The 18,184-nt window shown below is 33.8% G+C and overlaps 1 protein-coding gene across 1 annotated transcript; it reads left to right on the top strand.

Annotated features, from left to right (window-relative positions):
- Positions 1–350: 350 nt before the first annotated feature.
- On the top strand, positions 351–17,873 carry gpx3 (glutathione peroxidase 3). Its single transcript, NM_001137555.3, is given in 7 exon segments — positions 351–535; positions 7,307–7,457; positions 9,346–9,463; positions 11,478–11,577; positions 13,147–14,676; positions 14,742–16,589; positions 17,346–17,873. Coding segments are annotated over 5 exon segments (669 nt in total). The 5' UTR covers positions 351–451; the 3' UTR covers positions 13,363–14,676; positions 14,742–16,589; positions 17,346–17,873.
- Positions 17,874–18,184: the final 311 nt, after the last annotated feature.

Below are 18,184 nucleotides of genomic sequence, written 5' to 3'. Positions count from 1 at the left end.
AAATAATTATTATATTTTAACAATAAATCATATAGCATTTGTTTTATTTCGTTATACAATGGCTTGCCTATAAGCCTTTAAATGTTACTTTAAGCTGGATACTAGTATGTTGAAAAATCTCTAGCAAAATATTATTTACTGTCATCATGGCAAAGATAAAATCAATCAGTTATTAGAAATGAGTTTTAAAACTATTATAATTAGAAATGTGTTTAAAAAAATCTTCTTTCCATTAAACAGAAATTGAGAAAAAAATATACAAGAGTGCTAATAATTCTGACTTCAACCTGTGAGTGTGTGTTTGTCACTGTGTCTGCTTTGGCTGTGTAAACATCAGTCTGGCTGTGACCGGCTGATCTGCGTCACTCACTCACTCACTGCTGTTGATCTCCAGCACAGCCTGCCTTCATTCTTCATTCAGACGCTCAAACGGAGACTAAAAAACACAGTCATGGGGACTCAGAGCAACCCCTGGACCTCTGTTGTGCTTCTGCTGGCTCTAATGCACAAGATAGCAGCACTGTCCAACACCCAGGTAAGAGATCTACATATTAAACACAGCTTTTAGTCTTTAAAATATGCAAACGCTGGAGAGAACTGAAGAATTAACATCAACGAGCAGAGAAATGTATTTAGAAATGTTGTTTGTCTTGTATTTATTCTACTCTCAAAAAAAGATTTATGCTGCTTTTTTCAAGCTACTTATTTAAAATGAGCTGAAACTACACAATTCTTAATGTCAACTTAATTTTTTATGTTCAATCCCCTTAAATTTGTTAAGTTTCATATACATTCAGTGACGTGTAAGGTGCATATTAAAGATATAGTGCTGCTTTTTTGTGTAAAAAATGTATTAGGAAACATTGTTGGTCGTCCTCATTCATTCATTCATTTTCTTGTCGGCTTAGTCCCTTTATTAATCCGGGGTTGACACAGCAGAATGAACCGACAACTTATCCAGCACGTTTTTTTATGCAGCAGATGCCCTTCTATATAGCTGCAACCCACCTCTGGGAAACATCCACACACACTCATACACTACGGACAATTTAGCCAATTCACCTGTGCCACCTGCATGTCTTTGGACTGTGGGGGGAACCGGAGTACCTGGAGGAAACCTACGGAGAACATGCAAACTCCACATAGAAACGCCAACTGAGCCAAGGCTCGAACCAGCGACCCAGCAACCTTCTTGCTGTGAGGCGACAGCACTACCTACTGCGCCACTGCGTCTCCTATTGTTGGTCATCCTGTATTTACTTTTATTTTTATTTGCTGCAAGTTCCAAATACTTATTTAAATTGAGCTGAAACAACACAATTCTTGAGATTTTTTTGGGAGGGGAAACCTAATTTTGTGTTCAATGCACTTAAATTTGTTAAGTTAATTTAAAAGATGTTATGTGGAATTGCATTTTTGTGCAAATACTGGTATTTTGACTTATTAAACAATAACTTCTAATTAAAATATTTCTCATTTATGCGTTAGATTAGATATGTTAGATGTATTTGTCACATAAATGGTTTTATATACATAGTTTACAATCAGCAGTGATGTGTAAGGTGCATATTGAAGATATAGTGCAGCTTTTTTGTGTAAAAATGTATTTCGAAACATTGTTGGCCGTCCTGTCTTTACATATTTTTGGTGCTTGTTCCAGCTACTTTTTAAAAATGAGCTGAAACAACACAATTCTTGAGGATTTTGGAGGTCAACTTAATTTCGTTATGTTCAGTCCACCTAAATATGTCAAGTTAACTTAATAGATGTTATGTGGAACTCTGCATTTTTGTGCAAATACTGTGATTTTGACTTATTAAACAATAACTTCTAATTAAATTAATTCTCATTTATGCGTTAGATTAGATATTTTAGATGCATTTGTCACATAAGTGGTTTTATATACATCATTTACGATCAGCAGTGAAGTGTAATGTCCATATTAAAGAATTAGTGCTGCTTTTTTGTGTAAAAATGTATTTCGAAACATTGTTGGCCGTCCTGTCTTTACATATTTTTGGTGCTTGTTCCAGCTACTTTTTAAAAATGAGCTGAAACAACACAATTCTTGAGGATTTTGGAGGTCAACTTAATTTCGTTATGTTCAGTCCACCTAAATATGTCAAGTTAACTTAATAGATGTTATGTGGAACTCTGCATTTTTGTGCAAATACTGTGATTTTGACTTATTAAACAATAACTTCTAATTAAAATATTTCTCATTTATGCGTTAGATTAGATATTTTAGATGCATTTGTCACATGAATGGTTTTATATACATCATTTACGATCAGCAGTGAAGTGTAATGTGCATATTAAAGATATATTGCTGCTTTTATTGTGTAAAATGTATTTTGAAACATTGTTGGTCGTCCTGTATTTACTCTGTGTTTACATATTTTTTGGTGCTAGTTCCAACTACTTATTAAAACGAGCTGAAACAACACAATTCTTGAGATTTTTGGGGACAACTTAATTTTGTTATGTTCAATGCACTTACATGTGTTAAGTTAATTTAAAAGATGTTATGTGGAATTGCATTTTTGTGCAAATACTGTGATTTTGACTTATTAAACAATAACTTCTAATTAAAATATTTCTCATTTATACATTAGATTAGTTATTTTAGATGCATTTGTCACATAAATGGTTTTATCATGTATAATTAGCAGTGAAGTGTAATGTAGGATGCTTTGCAATTTGTGTATTAGTCAACACTAAAGCCAAATCTGAAGCTAATCTAATTGAACAACTTACAGCTACGATCCAAAAATAAGTAGCAGAATTTATATGTTAGGAAAAATATTAAATAAAGATTAAAAAATAATAATTAAATGCATTTTCTTTCTATTTCTAAACATGTTTGGTGACTAAAATATTATTTTAATAAAAATATATGTTTAATAAATCTGTTTTGTTCAAATATAGGTCCTATAATCACTGAGAAATGGATGAGAAATGTGTATTTTCAAAATGTGGTGTACTCATTCATGATAAGCACTATATGTATTTGTCACATAAATGGTTTTATTTATATGATTTATAATTAGCAGTGAAGTCCAATTACGAGGATACGATTTTCTTTTCTTCTATGTACAACATTGTATTTAGAAACACTGAATCTTTGATGGACTTCACTGCTGGTTATACAGTTGAAGTCAGAATTATTGAGAGGGGTCTGGCTGCAGACCTGGTGCAGTGCAATCTGGGCTGCATCCAATGCTTTTTAATGGGCTCACCTAACCCCACCCCTCACTAGTCACTAGCTCCATTTGAGTACATTGTGTCTGATATTGCATCGCTGAGTGATGCAGTCTCAGCTTGCATCATAAAGGCTGCATCCAGATACTATTGGAATTATTCACCCCCCTGTTTACTCTTTCCTTAATTTCTGTTTAACGGAGAGAAGATTTCTTCAACACATTTCTAATCATAATAGTTTTAATAACTCATCTCAAATAACTGATATATTTTGTCTTTGCCATGATGACAGTAAATAATATTTTACTAGTGATTTTTCAAGACACTTCCATACAGCTTAAAGTGACATTTAAAGGCTTAACTAGGTTAATTAGGTTAACTAGGCAGGTTAGGGTAATTAGTCAAGTTATAGTATTACGATGGTTTGTTCTGTAGACTATCGAAAAAATATAAAGCTTAAAGGGGCTAATAATATTGACCTTAAAATGGTTTTTAAAAAATTAAAAACTGCTTTTATTCTAGCCAAAATAAAACAAATAAGACTTTCTCCAGAAGAAAAAATATTATTAGACATACTGTGAAAATTTCCTAGCTCTGTTAAACATCATTTGGGAAATATTTAACATATTCAAAGGGGGACGAATAATTCTGATCATATAAAACTGTTTGTGTTGTGATATAAATAAATATAGGCATAAACGAGATACAGTTTCATTTAATTAAATTACAAGATAATGCTTCTTAAGCCAACATCCCAGTATTTGCACATGTCACATTGAAGCCTACACAGTAAACTCACTGAAAACAAACAGAAGTATAGACAATAAATGCATAAATGTGTGTGTTTTACAGCATGTGATGCTCATAAATCAGCTGGTTTTGTTGGTGTGCGCTGTTTTCTCCGTGAAGCAGCAGGTGCAAAGGGTTGCCATAGTAACTGAGACAGAAAATTAAATAAATAAATGAACGAATGAATGAATGAACATAAAAATGGCTGGAATCATCTCTCTTCGGTATGTCCAGGAGTGTATAGTAAAATGACAGACTGTTTTGTAGGTGACAGGTTTATTTTTAAGCACATCAAATACCAAACAGCAAAAGTCAAGTGAAGGTAAATATTTGCTTTGCGTGTTCAGACTATTCTAACCTCACCTAATATCAGCTTCAGAGGGATTTTATTCTGATACATTTCTATTCTGAGGAATGTAACCGAGATTATTTGATCATTTTATTTACTCGCACTGTTAAATCGATATGGGAGAATGACAACAAATGTACTTTTTATGTTTCTTTAACTTATTTTAATATGTAAATCAGATTTCAGATTTTTTTGTCTCTCCCCCCAACTTTGTTTAAAGGATTACATTTACATGTACATTTTTTAGTTCATGTAGAGAAAAATTGACAAAACTGCTTTTTAAGATGATTTTAACAAATATTGACCCCGTAAATATATATATATATATATATTACATATTAAAAAAAATGTATTTAATAAATAAATAAATAAATAAAAATATTGGGCCAATCAGAACATTTGTTTAAACAACAAACTAAAAGTCAGGTCACATGAGCCGTCACACAGACATAACACTTTAAGTAAAACAAAAACTAAATAATAATAATAATAATAAAAATAAATATTAGAAATAAAACAAAATAAAAACAAATTTTAATTAAAATAAATAAATAAATTTGTGCCAATCAGAACAATTGTTTCAACATCATTGTACTTTTTTAAGTTAAAAGAACTGATTAAAAATAACAATAATAAATATAGAAATAAAACAAAATAAAATAAAATAAATGCATACATACATACATACACACATACAGTAGAAGTCAGAATTATTTGCCCCCCTTTGAATTAGTTTTTCTTTTGTGAATATTTCCTAAATGATGTTCTCCCCGCGTTGGCTTAGGTTTCCTACAGGTGCTCTGGTTTCCCCCACAGTCTAAAGACATGCGGTGCAGGTGAATTGAGTAACCTAAATTGTCCGTCGTGTATGAGAGTAAATACGTGTGTATGGATGTTTCCCAGTGATGGGTTGCAGCTGGAAGGGCATCTGCTGCGTAAAACTTATGCTGGGTAAGTTGGTGGTTCATTCCGTGGTGGCGACCCCGGATTAATAAAGAGACTAAGCCAAAAATTAAATGAATGAAGTAAAATTAAAAAATTAAATGAAGAAAAAGAAAAATTTAATTAAATACAAAATTTAATTAAATTAAATGACAAACATATGAACAAACAGAAAACAATCAAACAAACAAACAAATAAATAAATAAAGAAATAAAGAAAGAAAGAAACGAATAAATAAATAAATAAATAAATAAATAAATAAATAAATAAATAAATAAATAAATAAATAAATAAATAAATAAATAAATAAATAAATAAATAAATAAATTGTGCCAAGCAGAACAATTGTTTAAACAACTAACTAAAAGTCTTTCACGTAAGCCGTCACACAGGCATTATAATTTAAGTTAAAATAACTGAATAAAAAAAAATAAATTAAATAAACAAAAAACTAAATTAAATGTAAATAAATTAAATAAATTTAAAGCAAAACAAATATTTAAACGACAAACTAAAACTCTGGTCAGATGAGCCGTCACACAGACATTATTCTTAGTCTTTATACAGACATTATAACTAAGTCCGTTTGACAGAAGTTTAGATGACTAGAAAGGGTCATTTGATTTCACAAAAAAATTAAAGCAGCAAAATTTTATTTATTTATTTATTTATTTACAGCTCTGCAGTTTTATGTGTGATTTGAAAAACGAGCTGTTTCTTTGACAGATCTGGGATTTCACAATTCTGAGTGTGAATACAAAGGTCACGCTGATGTTTGAATGATAAGCTGATCTCATGTTCACAGATGTTTAAAGGTTTGGGCTCTGTTCAAGTTCATGTTTTTGGCCTGTTCTGCTCTCCAAAGCTGCATTTGTATGTTTGGGAAATACAGTATTATAGTGAAATAAATAAATTCATAAATAATAATAACAAATTTGCATATATTTAAAACAATATAAATAATGTAAATAATATCCAATCACACACAGCCCTTTAGAAATCACTCCAACATGCTATTTTGATTCAAGAATAATATCAGTGTTGACATCAGTTGTGATGCTTTGTATTTTTGTGGATTTTTTTCTCAGGATCATTTGATAGAAAGTTCAAAAGAGCAACAATAGAAACAGAATCTTTAGTAACGTTGTAAATGTAACTTTACTGTAACTAAGTAATTACACATATCATGCAAACTAAATCCTAATTTCTGCTAAACTACATGCTGAATTTTTCAGGAATAGTTTTATGAACAAATTGTAAATAAGTAACGATGACAACATATGCTTTTAAGTTACTTAATATTCATTCATTCATTTTCATTTGGCTTAGTCCCTTTATTCATCAGAGGTCACCACAGCGGAATGAACCACCAACTTATGCAGCATATGTTTTGCACAGTAAACCCAGTACTGGAAAACACCACTCTCTTTCAAACACATGCTCATACACTACAGCCAATTTAGTGAATCAATTCCCCTATAGCACATGTGTTTGGACTGTGGGGGAAACCGGAGCACCTGGAAGAAACCAATGCCAACATGGGGAGAACATGCAAACTCCACACAGAAATGCCAACTAGCCCAGCTAGGAGTCAAACCAGCGACCTTCTTGCTGTGAGGCGACAATGCTAACCACTGAGCTACAGTGCCTTCATGTGGTGTGGTGTTAATGTGTGTGTGTGTGCATTGCACGTCATGATTGCATTGTGAACATTACAGCTAAAGAGCTGGAGAGAGTCAGTGTGCACAGTGCACTATACTCTAACAAGAGATCAAGAGTGTACGAATGAACTGGTTTCCATCATTGACCAGTAATGCACATGTTTCGAGTACTGTCATTAGAGATTTTCCTGACACTCCTGATATTGTTGTTGTGGATGAGGTATTGAAAAACATGGTTGTATCTATTGCTTGTACTGTGAAACATCACAGGCTCTTTATGATTATTTGGATGCTGTGTTGCTTTAATTAGTATTAGTCATTCCAAATAAATTAATCAAATGTGTGTGTGTGTGTGTGTGTCAGGCCTGTAACTCGGCAGCTGGAGACTCTTTCCACAACTACGGTGCAAAAACCATAAACGGGACGCAGTTCATCCCGTTCTCTCATTACGCTGGAAAACACGTCCTCGTGGTCAACGTGGCCACCTACTGAGGACTGACCTTCCAGTACGTGGGTGAGTGTATGCAAATGAGCTCTTTACACAACTAATCTCAACTCACATTATCAAAAAAACGGACACTTACGACTGGTTTAACAGTCCAAAATAAGGTCACACACACAGTGTTCAGCATAAACAGGCACATCCTCTTCTATAAATACATAGTTTAATGCATGCATTCACTTCCTAATCTGCAATTGCCTCTCTGGATATCACACTAACGGTACCCAAAAAAAAAATACAAATAAATTAAAATAATTTACTAATGCTTTCCTTCTTAGACTTTACAGACCTGAAACTTGCCTACAGCACTTATTCATTGTTGCTCTTATAGTTGTGTAAATTGCTTCCTTGTCCTCATTTGTAAGTCGCTTTGGATAAAAGCGTCTGCTAAATGACTAAATGTAAATGTAAAATTTCTCAGTGAATATAGCTGATTATTTTTGGTGCATTTGAAAGAAACTGTTTTATTGAACAGATATTTTCATTAAAGTAAGAGTTTGGTCACCGGACATCTTTAGGAATATATAGAAAACATAAATTCAAAGGAGTTATTACAACAACAACAACAACAACAACAACAACAACAACAACAAAAGAATTACAAATACAAATATTCTACTAAAATTATTATATTTTTTAAGTTTCTCTTGATTTTTCCAGTTTATTAAGATTTTATTTAATATTTTTCCTCCACATTTTAATTTGGGTGTTGCGAGTTCCCGGAACAGATCAGGGTAACGGATCTGGCATGTTAATAATGGATGTAGAGCAGTGGTGGGCACACTTTTTAGACCTGAGGGCCACATCAAGTTTTGCAAACAAAGTGAAGAGCCACATGTCAAATCCATCAAAAAATAACTTATTTATAGCGGCAGTATGCATAGAACATGTAATATCGGACATAAACATGTCACATTAACACAAAACAGATTTTTTTTTAAATATTATGAAGTCAAATTAATTTGCACTGCCATTTATATTTACTTATTAATCATCATAAAGCAATAAAAGTATCCCTTATAAAATATAATAATAATAATAATGTAATCATTTTACAGTTGAGAATAGAAAAGATTGTATATAGAATATATCTTATATCAGGGGTCACCAACCCTGTTCCTGGAGAGCTACCTTCCAGCAGAATTTAGTTGCAACCCTGACCAAACACACCTGTTTGTAATTATCGAGTGCTGCTTTAGGTACTATTAATTGGTTAAGGTGTGTTTAATTTGCAAAATAAACTATTAAAAGCGCTGATGATTGTGATAGTAAGTGTTGTATTGTCGTCTTTCAGGTAGTATCTCAGCTTTAATGAGCTTTTTAAATACATAAATAAAAAACAGAGCGGCTGCTTGCCATCGCAACAGCAATAAGATCCAATGGACAGCCGATCGCTTTCACTCCAAAATGGCGGAATCCGGGGCTGTTGCTGGGCGCTGCTGTTGCAATAGAACGTTCTATTGAGTGTCGCCTCTTGGTCTTTCTAAGCTTTTTGCTACAACCTAAGGGGCTGATCACACAGAACGCGCTTTATGCATTGAGCGGCGCCTCTTTTGAATGATTTACTAACGGCCGCCAGGCTTTTGCGCATTGCTTATGCACCCTGCGCGCCTCGCGTTTAATCCAAAAATTCCTTCAATCTTCATATTTTTATATATATATATTTTGGATTAGTTCCAGTTTTGGCTTTGATATTGACTAACCTAATGTACTGCATAAGCACAAACATAAAATTGTAAAGCAAATATGAATGCAAATCAGAGACGTGTAAAAGGGTGTATTCATTTATCCTGAACACTGAATAAACACGTTACACCTCTCATGACAGCATATACTGAAGTGTAAATACTGCACCTTTTCTTGAAGACTGTATTGACTTTGAGTTTTGTGTGCTGGTCAGAACTGAATGCACTACACGAGGAGCTTCGCCATCTGGGATTCACCATCCTCGGCTTTCCTTGCGACCAATTCGGGAAACAAGAACCTGGAGAAAACAATGAAATTCTTTCTGCATTGAAGTGAGTTTGGAAAATGGAGCCATTTAAAGTTGTGATGAAACCAGTTTATTGTGTGTTATTTACTTCAAGTGGTTTAAACCTTCAAGAGTGATTTTGTCAAACCAGGCTCAATCTGAAAACGTACCCCTTTATACATTTCTGGAGAGCGCCAAATACATCCCAGGAGCTACGTTTCTTTTCTTTTATTTTTTTTTGCAGTTTTTTGTTTTCACAAATCCACCAGAGGCCGCTGTATATGGTTTTTGAGATCTCAAATTTCTCTCAAGAGTGCTTAAAAGCAATCCAAAAAAAAAGCCCTCCTCTGATTTTTACCACATTTTCAGATTTTACCACATTGCTATTTACTTGTTTATTTTATTTTTTTGGCTTTTGTTTTTGTCTTACCTGCTTTCTGGAATCGTTCTTCGCCAGACTCGAACCCCGTCATCGCGCTCAGCTCTTCTCTGCATCTCAATCCGCCGACATATGCTGCAAGCCATTAAACAAACTGGTAACAGTGGAAACCTCTGGCTACATCTCCAGAAATGTATATAGGGCTACATTTTCAGAATGAGCCTGCATGAGTTGGATTTTGTGAGATGTTTTGAAGAATTCTGAAAACCTGTAACCACTGACTTCCATAATGGGAACAAAAAATATGGAAGTCAATGGCTGTTTTGTCCAGCATTCTTCAAAATATCTTCTTTTGTGTTCAAGAGAAAAAAGGTTATGGAACAATTGAATAACGTGTAAATTATTATTTTTTTTGTGTAAAAAAAACTGTACCTTTAATTTTTTTCAGTTTCACTAAAAGATGACTGAAATAAAATATAAATGATGGATTTCAAAAATAAAGTACTAAAAAAAAAAGTTTTGAAAAATGCAATAAAATAACAATAATTTACTAAATGTTTCTAGATTTTTGAAAAAAAAAAAAAAGCTACTAAAATGAAAATATTAACAAAATGTCTGAGAAAAAAACTGAATGTGAGAAAAAACATTAAATCATTGCATATATTAAAGATTATTCATTTTCTTTTCAGCTTAGTAATTTTATTAACCAGGGGTCTCCAGAGTGGAATGAACCAATAACTTATCTTAACTTATTAGCATATGATTTATGCAGTGGATGCCCATCCAACTGCTTCCCAGCACTGGGAAATATATTAAAGATTACTTTTAATAATTATTATTAATAAAATTTAATTTGATTAATTTGTTATTAATACTTTTATTAATTTATTATTCACTAACACATTAAAAATAAATACATTTGCACAGACTTTACACGTTACCGGGGACCTATTATACAAAAGTTACTTTTATGAAGGGTTTGTTTGGCAACATCCTGTGAACATAAGCAGCTTCTAATGGTAAAAAGTCGTTAATTCTATTGTTTATAATCAGTGACATTCTCACTTTGTACGTGTCATCAGAGAGGGAAAGCCTCGCCCACTAGTGACCATCTCTCCCTCATTTGCATAAACAGCCCTGAGTGAGAAGCATCCGACCGCCATAGTTCACAAGATAGTTAATCCTGTTTTGAATCTGCCACTATGCTGACACACAGGCATATGTAGCTCCGCCCTCTTTTCAAAACATTGCAATCTCATTTGAATTTAAAGTGACACTCACCCAAACGCCACAATTAGGATCAAAGCCTGGAAGGGTCTGTTTCAGAGAGTTATAAAACATTATTTGCGTAGTATTATGAGCTGAAACTTCACACACACACACACTGTACATCAGAGACTTATTTTACATTTTTGAATTTAATTTTATTTTACATTGTTAAATAAGAGGTCCTTTTTAGGGGAGAAGACTTGTGAGTTTACCCTTGAAGAACAAAACCCTGAGCCTCAGGCCGTGTGGAATTATCTGTTCACTCTTCCGACATTTATCCGCTCACTCATCCGTCATCTCCTTTAAATTACAGCACCTCTCATATATCTCAAACCTAAAGCTGGTTTCTGGAGAGACATCTGAAGGATCGCTTCTCTTATAGACAGAAACAGATTTCTCCTTGTCTTCGCAGGTATGTCCGTCCAGGAAATGGATTCGTTCCTAATTTCCAGTTATTTGAGAAGGGAGACGTGAATGGAGACGGAGAACAGGCCCTTTTCACATTCCTAAAGGTTGGTCCATGGATAATAAAGTATGTTTTAAAATCAATCAGACAACTTGCATTATAAAAGCCACATTTTCAAGGAACAAAGAGTGATTTTAGAAATAAAATATAGAAATTCCAAGCTATTAAAGAGAACTTAAGATGCTTAAGTCAAGACATATGCAGGAAAATGCATTAGAATAAAAATATTTCAATGATATTCAATTTCAACAATATCAATTCAAGGAAGCATCAAGATCTGCAAGTGTAATGTAGCTTTCATTTTTTCAGTTAGAATTTATATATATATATCGGATGTCTGCCGACGTACACAATGAGCTGACTGGACAAACTGGTTGTGGCGGGTAAGCGGTCAGCCGGTAAGCGTGAAAGGGAACACCGTCATACCACCCCAAAGCGTTCGCTTAAAAAAAATTAAATGCAGCCATACGTACCTCCCGGGACGTATTTCGCGGTCTCCAGAAATATCCACGTGACTACGCTTTCAGAATGAGCCTGGGTTGGAAATTTCTCATTTCATTTCTTTTTTCGATTTCATTTGAAGTAAACCAGGGTCTTTAGGATTGCAAATGCATTTCAAGAGCTAAGCAGGGCTGCGCCCGGTCAATAACTGGATGGGAGACCAAATGGGAATGCTAGGTTGCTGCCGGAAGTGGTGTAAGTGAAGCCAGCAGGGGGCGCTCAACCTGTGGTCTTTGTGGGTCCTAATGCCCCAGTATAGTGACGGGGACTCAATACTGCTCAGTGAGCACCGTCTTTCGGATGAGACGTTAAACCGAGGTCCTGACTCTCTGTGGTCGTTAAAAATCCCAGGATGTCCATCGAAAAAGAGTAGGGGTTTAACCCCGGCATCCTGGCCAAATCTGCCCACTGGCCTCTGTCCATCATGGCCTCCTGACCATCCCCAAATTCCAATTGGCTTCATCTCTGTCTCCTCTCCACCAATCAGCTGGTGTGTGGTGTGCGCTCTGGCGCAAATAGGCTGCAGTCGTGTCATCCAGGTGGATGCTGCACACTGGTGGTGGATGAGGAGATTCGCCCCCATTGTGTAAAGCGCTTTGAGTGCCCAGAAAATCAATATATAAATATAAGGAATTATTATTATTATTATTATCATTATTATTATTATTAAGATTTAATAATAAAATTATAATAGAATTTTATTATAAGTTCTTCCTCCATGTTGTGAGACTATAGACTTTTTTTGCAGTGCAAAAGTGCGCTAATGTTTGTGATTGTTTTAGAACTTTGGATTGCCTTGGGAGAATGACTAGGAATAATAAACGGCAGAAAACAGTCACACTACTTGCTCTACAAACAAGTGTGTCCATGACTATACATAAAAACTACAATGACACAATAAGAAAATATGGGTTTGCAACATCAAGCAGCAGAACGAGCTGTTTTTAACGTCTAAAGATCAACGCAAGTGAATGAGAGCGGGAGAGTCTCCAGCCAAAATGATTTCAATGGCTGCGCCTGCTCGTATGTGAAGAATAAAGTTGATATTTGGACACAAAAGCAGTGAAATGTATTGTATTGTATTGTATTGTATTGTAATGTCGTCTGCTTTCAGAACACATGTCCGCCTGTAGGAGAGAGTTTTGGGGCCACCAGCAACAGGCTGTTTTGGGAACCGCTGAAAGTCAATGACATCAAGTGGAACTTTGAGAAGTTTCTGCTGGATCCGGAGGGCAGGCCTGTGATGCGCTGGTTCCCCAGAGTCAACGTGTCTGAAGTCAGAGCAGACATCCTCAAATACTTCCGGCAGCTTCTGCAGACTGCACAGTAACTGGGAAACACTGCTTTCTGCTCAAAATCTCTCTCTCTCTTCAATATAGACCAGTCAACACAGGGTTTCTGCAGGTTTTATCAAGGTCAATTTGACATTTCTAACATCAATATGTGAAACTGGACCACAAAACAAGTTCCAGCAAGCATTTAGATGTGTGTTTAAAAGATGTCTAATAGACGTCTAATAGATGTCTGAAGATAGATGCTAAATTTGGGCTGTCAGTGAACATCTAATAGACATCTTAGAATAATCCAAATCTAGACTAGTCATCAAATAGACAGGAATGAATAACTATATGTAAAAACCCTGGCAAGAATTTTTGCATTTAAAAGATGTCTAAAAGACGTCAAATAGATGTCTAAATATAGATGCTAAATTTGAGCTACCAGTGAACATCTAATAAACATATTAGAATAGCCCAAATCTAGACTAGTCATTAAATAGACAGGAATGAATACCTATGTAAAATCCCAGCAAGCAAAAACGTGTGAAAAGAGGTCTAAAAAATGTCTAAATATAGATACTAAATTTTAGCTATTTATTTATATCTAATAGACATCTTAGAATAGCCCAAAACTAGACTATAGTCATCAAATAGGCATGAATTAATGACTATATGATGCATTTTTGGTGTTAAAAAAATGTTTAGTAGACGTCTAATAGATGTCTAAATATTGATACTAAATTTGGGCTGTCAGTAAACATCTAATAGACATCTTAGAATAATCCAAAACTAGACTAGTCATCAAATAGACAGGAATGAATGACTATGTGATATCCCAGCAAGCATTTTTTATTTTTATTTTAACGATGTCTAATAGATGTCTAAATATAGATGCTGAATTTGGGCTGTCTGTGAAAATCTAAAAGACATCTTAGAATAGTCCAAATCTAGACTAGTAATCAAATAGCAAGAAATAATAATGTGATATCCCAGCATGCATTTTTTTGTGTTAAAAAGAGGTCTAAAGGATGTCTAAAAGATGTCTAAATATAGTGAACAGTGAACATCTAATAGACATCTTAGAATAGCCCAAAACTAGCCTATAGTCATCAAGCAGACATAAATGAATAACTATGTGAAATCCCAGCAAGCATTTTTTATAAATGCTAATAGATGTCTGAATATAGATGCTAAATTTGGGCTGTCAGTGAACATCTAATGGACATCTTAAAATTACCAAAACTAGACTAGTCATTAAGTAGACAGGAATGAATGACTATGTGAAATCGCAGCAAGCGTTTTTAGTGTTTAAAAGATGTCTAATAGACGTCTAATAGATGTCTGAATATAGATGCTAAATTTCTGCTTTTATAAACATCTAACAGACATCTTAGAATAGCCCAAAAAATAGTCATGAATGAATGTTTACACAGTCTGTCTAATCTATATTTTATTATTAGTCTAGTTATGGGCTAATCTAATACTTCAGGACAGACCAAATTTAGTCTTGTTTTAGCCAATCTAAGCTTAGATGTCTATCAGATGTCTGTTAATGTTTTATGAAGGCGAATTTGACATTTAAAGATCAATTAAGGAAAGTATGTGTCCCTTAAATCTCAATTTCCCCCAAACAATTACACTCATGACTGGTTTTGTATTTTAGGGTCACATATTAGGAATAAATAAAAGGGAATTGTCCATTTATAGATGTCTCGATTTGACAACAGATCTGGCAACGGGCTTTACAGTCTCCTTAAATTAAAGGGAAACTTTCCATACCGTACTTACAGGTATTTGTTCTCCTGTTTTTTGCATAAATCTTTTTTTTTTTTTTGCATCACAAGCCAATAATTTATTAATCGACTTTTTATTGTTTAGATATTTGTATTCGAAAAAAAAAGACTAAAATACTGTGGAAGATCCTATATTTTCGCAAGACATTTAATGCTTACTATTGCTTACTGCTTTCATTTACAGGAACAGTTCACTAAAAGATTTAATTGTAAGTTTATTTACTCACCCTCAGGCCATTAAAGATGCAGGTGACTTTATTCTACAGTAGAAAATAAAGATTTTTTTAGCAGAATCTGTGTTTTACTTAGATTTAAAATAAACACAAACAAGTTCAAATCAATAGCCTATTGACACACTGAGGTCTTATGAAAAGTCTGTCCAAGAAATTGAACAGTATTTACAATATTATTAGATTTAATCAACAGTATACACTTACAACCCTCACTTGGACTTGATTATTTTTAATCTCAAAAACGGGTGACCATTGACTTGCATTATATGTCAATTGATTATTTTTTTATCATAGAAAACAAAGTCACCTGCATCCTAAAAGTGAAAGTTCACCAAAAAATTTAAATATTGTCATCATTTACTGATTCTAAAACTGTTTGAGATTCCTTCTTGTTGAACACAAAAGAAGATATTTTGAAAAATGTTGGAAGCCTGTAACCGCGGACTTCCATAGTATTTGTTATCCTACTACACTCTAAAAATATTGTTTAGACAAAACAAAAATAATTTACGCAACAGTTTGCGTTAATATATTCAAGTTACGACAACATCTAACAAAATGAGGTTCAGACAACAAACTTTATTATGTTAGCCAAATCTTTTCCTCCTCAATCAGAGGCATTTTCACATAGCAAAAAACTCAGATTTTTAAGTCAAGTACTCAAAATAAGTTTTTTTTTAATTAAAATTGGAAACAAATCCAGTGTTATGTACTTAATTACATGCATGTTTTCAAGTTTAGAACCTCAAATAAATTGAGTAGCTGAAATTGTTTAATTTTTTTTGTTTGTTTTTTGAATTTACTGTTCATGCTTGTAAGAAATACATTTAACAACAATATTTTTGTTTACTGGTAATTTTTTATTTGTATTAAACCACAGGTTTCCTTTTTTTTATTTTTTTTTACAAAACAAAAACATGTTCCGTCCCATATTATCAGTATAAAAAATAACAAAAAACATCAGTGTGGACTTAAAAATACAAAACAACTCCATTGGTGTGTAAAAATTGAGTTATCAACCCAATTTCGTTGTGTTTCTACAAGTTAAATTCTGTTTTAAAGTAAATGACAGATATATTTACCTTTAAATTAGCCGCATTTTTAAATTGATGTAGTTATCAATATTTAAATGTAAAAACTTAATATTAAGTTATTTTGGCTACTTAAAAGTTTTAATCTAATCAGCATATTAAAATTTTTTAAGTTACAATAGTGTATTAAACTATGTAGTGGTAACAGACATCTTGAGTTATTTTTTAGAGCAGGGGTTCCCAAAATTTTCAGCCCGCGACCCCCAAATTAACAATGTCAGTGACTCGCGACCCCCATTTTTCAAGGTGGTTATACTGTAATATATAAACCTTGTAGACACAACTATAGGCATGTAAAAACATAAGCACATTGACAACACATAAATGCAACAGTCTATTAACCATATATATTTTTTATATTCATTTATTTATTTATAATATAAAAAGTAAAGGCTGATGACTGATTTTTATTTGTTTATAATAGATAATAATAATATAATAATTTTGTTTGGTCCCACTTTATATTGTTGCCTTAACTAATATGTACTTACACAGGTATTAATTATTTGTTACAATGCACTTATTGTGTAAATACGTGTATTTACTGTGTACTTATGCTTGATTAAATACATGTATGTAATTACATCTGTAATTAACATTTGTAATTACATTTGTAAATACAGTTGACCATCCCTACCCTTAAACCTACCCATGCCACCAAACCTGTCCATAACCCAACCTCTATCCCAACTCAAAAGCTCCACAAGTGTTCTCAAATACATTATAAACACAGGAAGCACATTGTATTTATTTTGTGATGTCAGTACATAGTAGTTATGGACACTTAATATAAAGTGGGACCTATGGTCATTCAAATAGTTTAATAAAACTTATTTGAGTTTTGGAAATCACCAAGCGACCCCTTGTCATTGTTACGCGACCCCCCAGGGGGTCCCGACCCCCACTTTGAGAACCACTGTTTTAGAGTGTATGGAAGTCAATGGTTTTCGGCTTTCTTTAAAATATCTTCAGTGTTCAACAATAGAAAGAAACTCCTAATGATTGGGAGGGAAAGCAAATAGTACATTTCAATTTGTGTCAACTATCCCTTTAACAGTCTGAGAGTGAGTCAATTAATGGTACTTTCAATCCTTTTTAAGACCCACAGAAGCCCTGTAACATCATGTGTCAATGTTTTAACCTGTGTTGTGAATTGGATTACTGCTAGAATATTGAATGGCTGTGAACCTGAAGGTGGCTGTGGAGGCTCAGGGTTTGGAGATTGGCATGTTTTTGACGGTACGGCTTGAAAACAGACGCTCTGTGGTGCCGGACCTGAAGCCGAGGGTCAGCGGGCAGCTCTTCAGTGCATTCAGGCTGTTCTGCTGGACCTTTTCTCTCATGTCTGCCTCCAAAATATCCTGTCGCTCCACTGCCGCCTGTGTGGATGTTCAATAAACAAAGAAAATGCAAGCAAATGTTTTCTTCTGGTTAATGTGTGTTGATGTGACTGGGTAATTCAATGGATTCAATTCATCCTTATTTCTATAGCGCTTCTACAATGTAGATTGAGTTAAAGCAGCTTAACATAGAAGATTATAGTGAACTGAAACTGTGTCAGTCCAGTTTTCAGAGTTCAGTTCAGTGTGGTTTAATTTTCACTGCTGAAAGTCCAAACACTGGAGAGTAATCCATCCTTGCGCAGCTTCACAAGTCCCAAACCAAGCAAACCAGTAGTGAGAAACAAACATTACCAATTGACCAAAGTGAAAGGGAAAAAACCTTGAGAGAAACCAGAATCAGTTGGGCACAACTACT

The sequence above is a fragment of the Danio rerio genome, chromosome 14, assembly GCF_049306965.1.
Source record: "Danio rerio strain Tuebingen ecotype United States chromosome 14, GRCz12tu, whole genome shotgun sequence".
In the NCBI taxonomy this organism is placed as follows: domain Eukaryota; kingdom Metazoa; phylum Chordata; class Actinopteri; order Cypriniformes; family Danionidae; genus Danio; species Danio rerio.
Note: the sequence above shows the minus strand (reverse complement) of the source record. Positions and strands in the feature narration are given on the sequence as shown.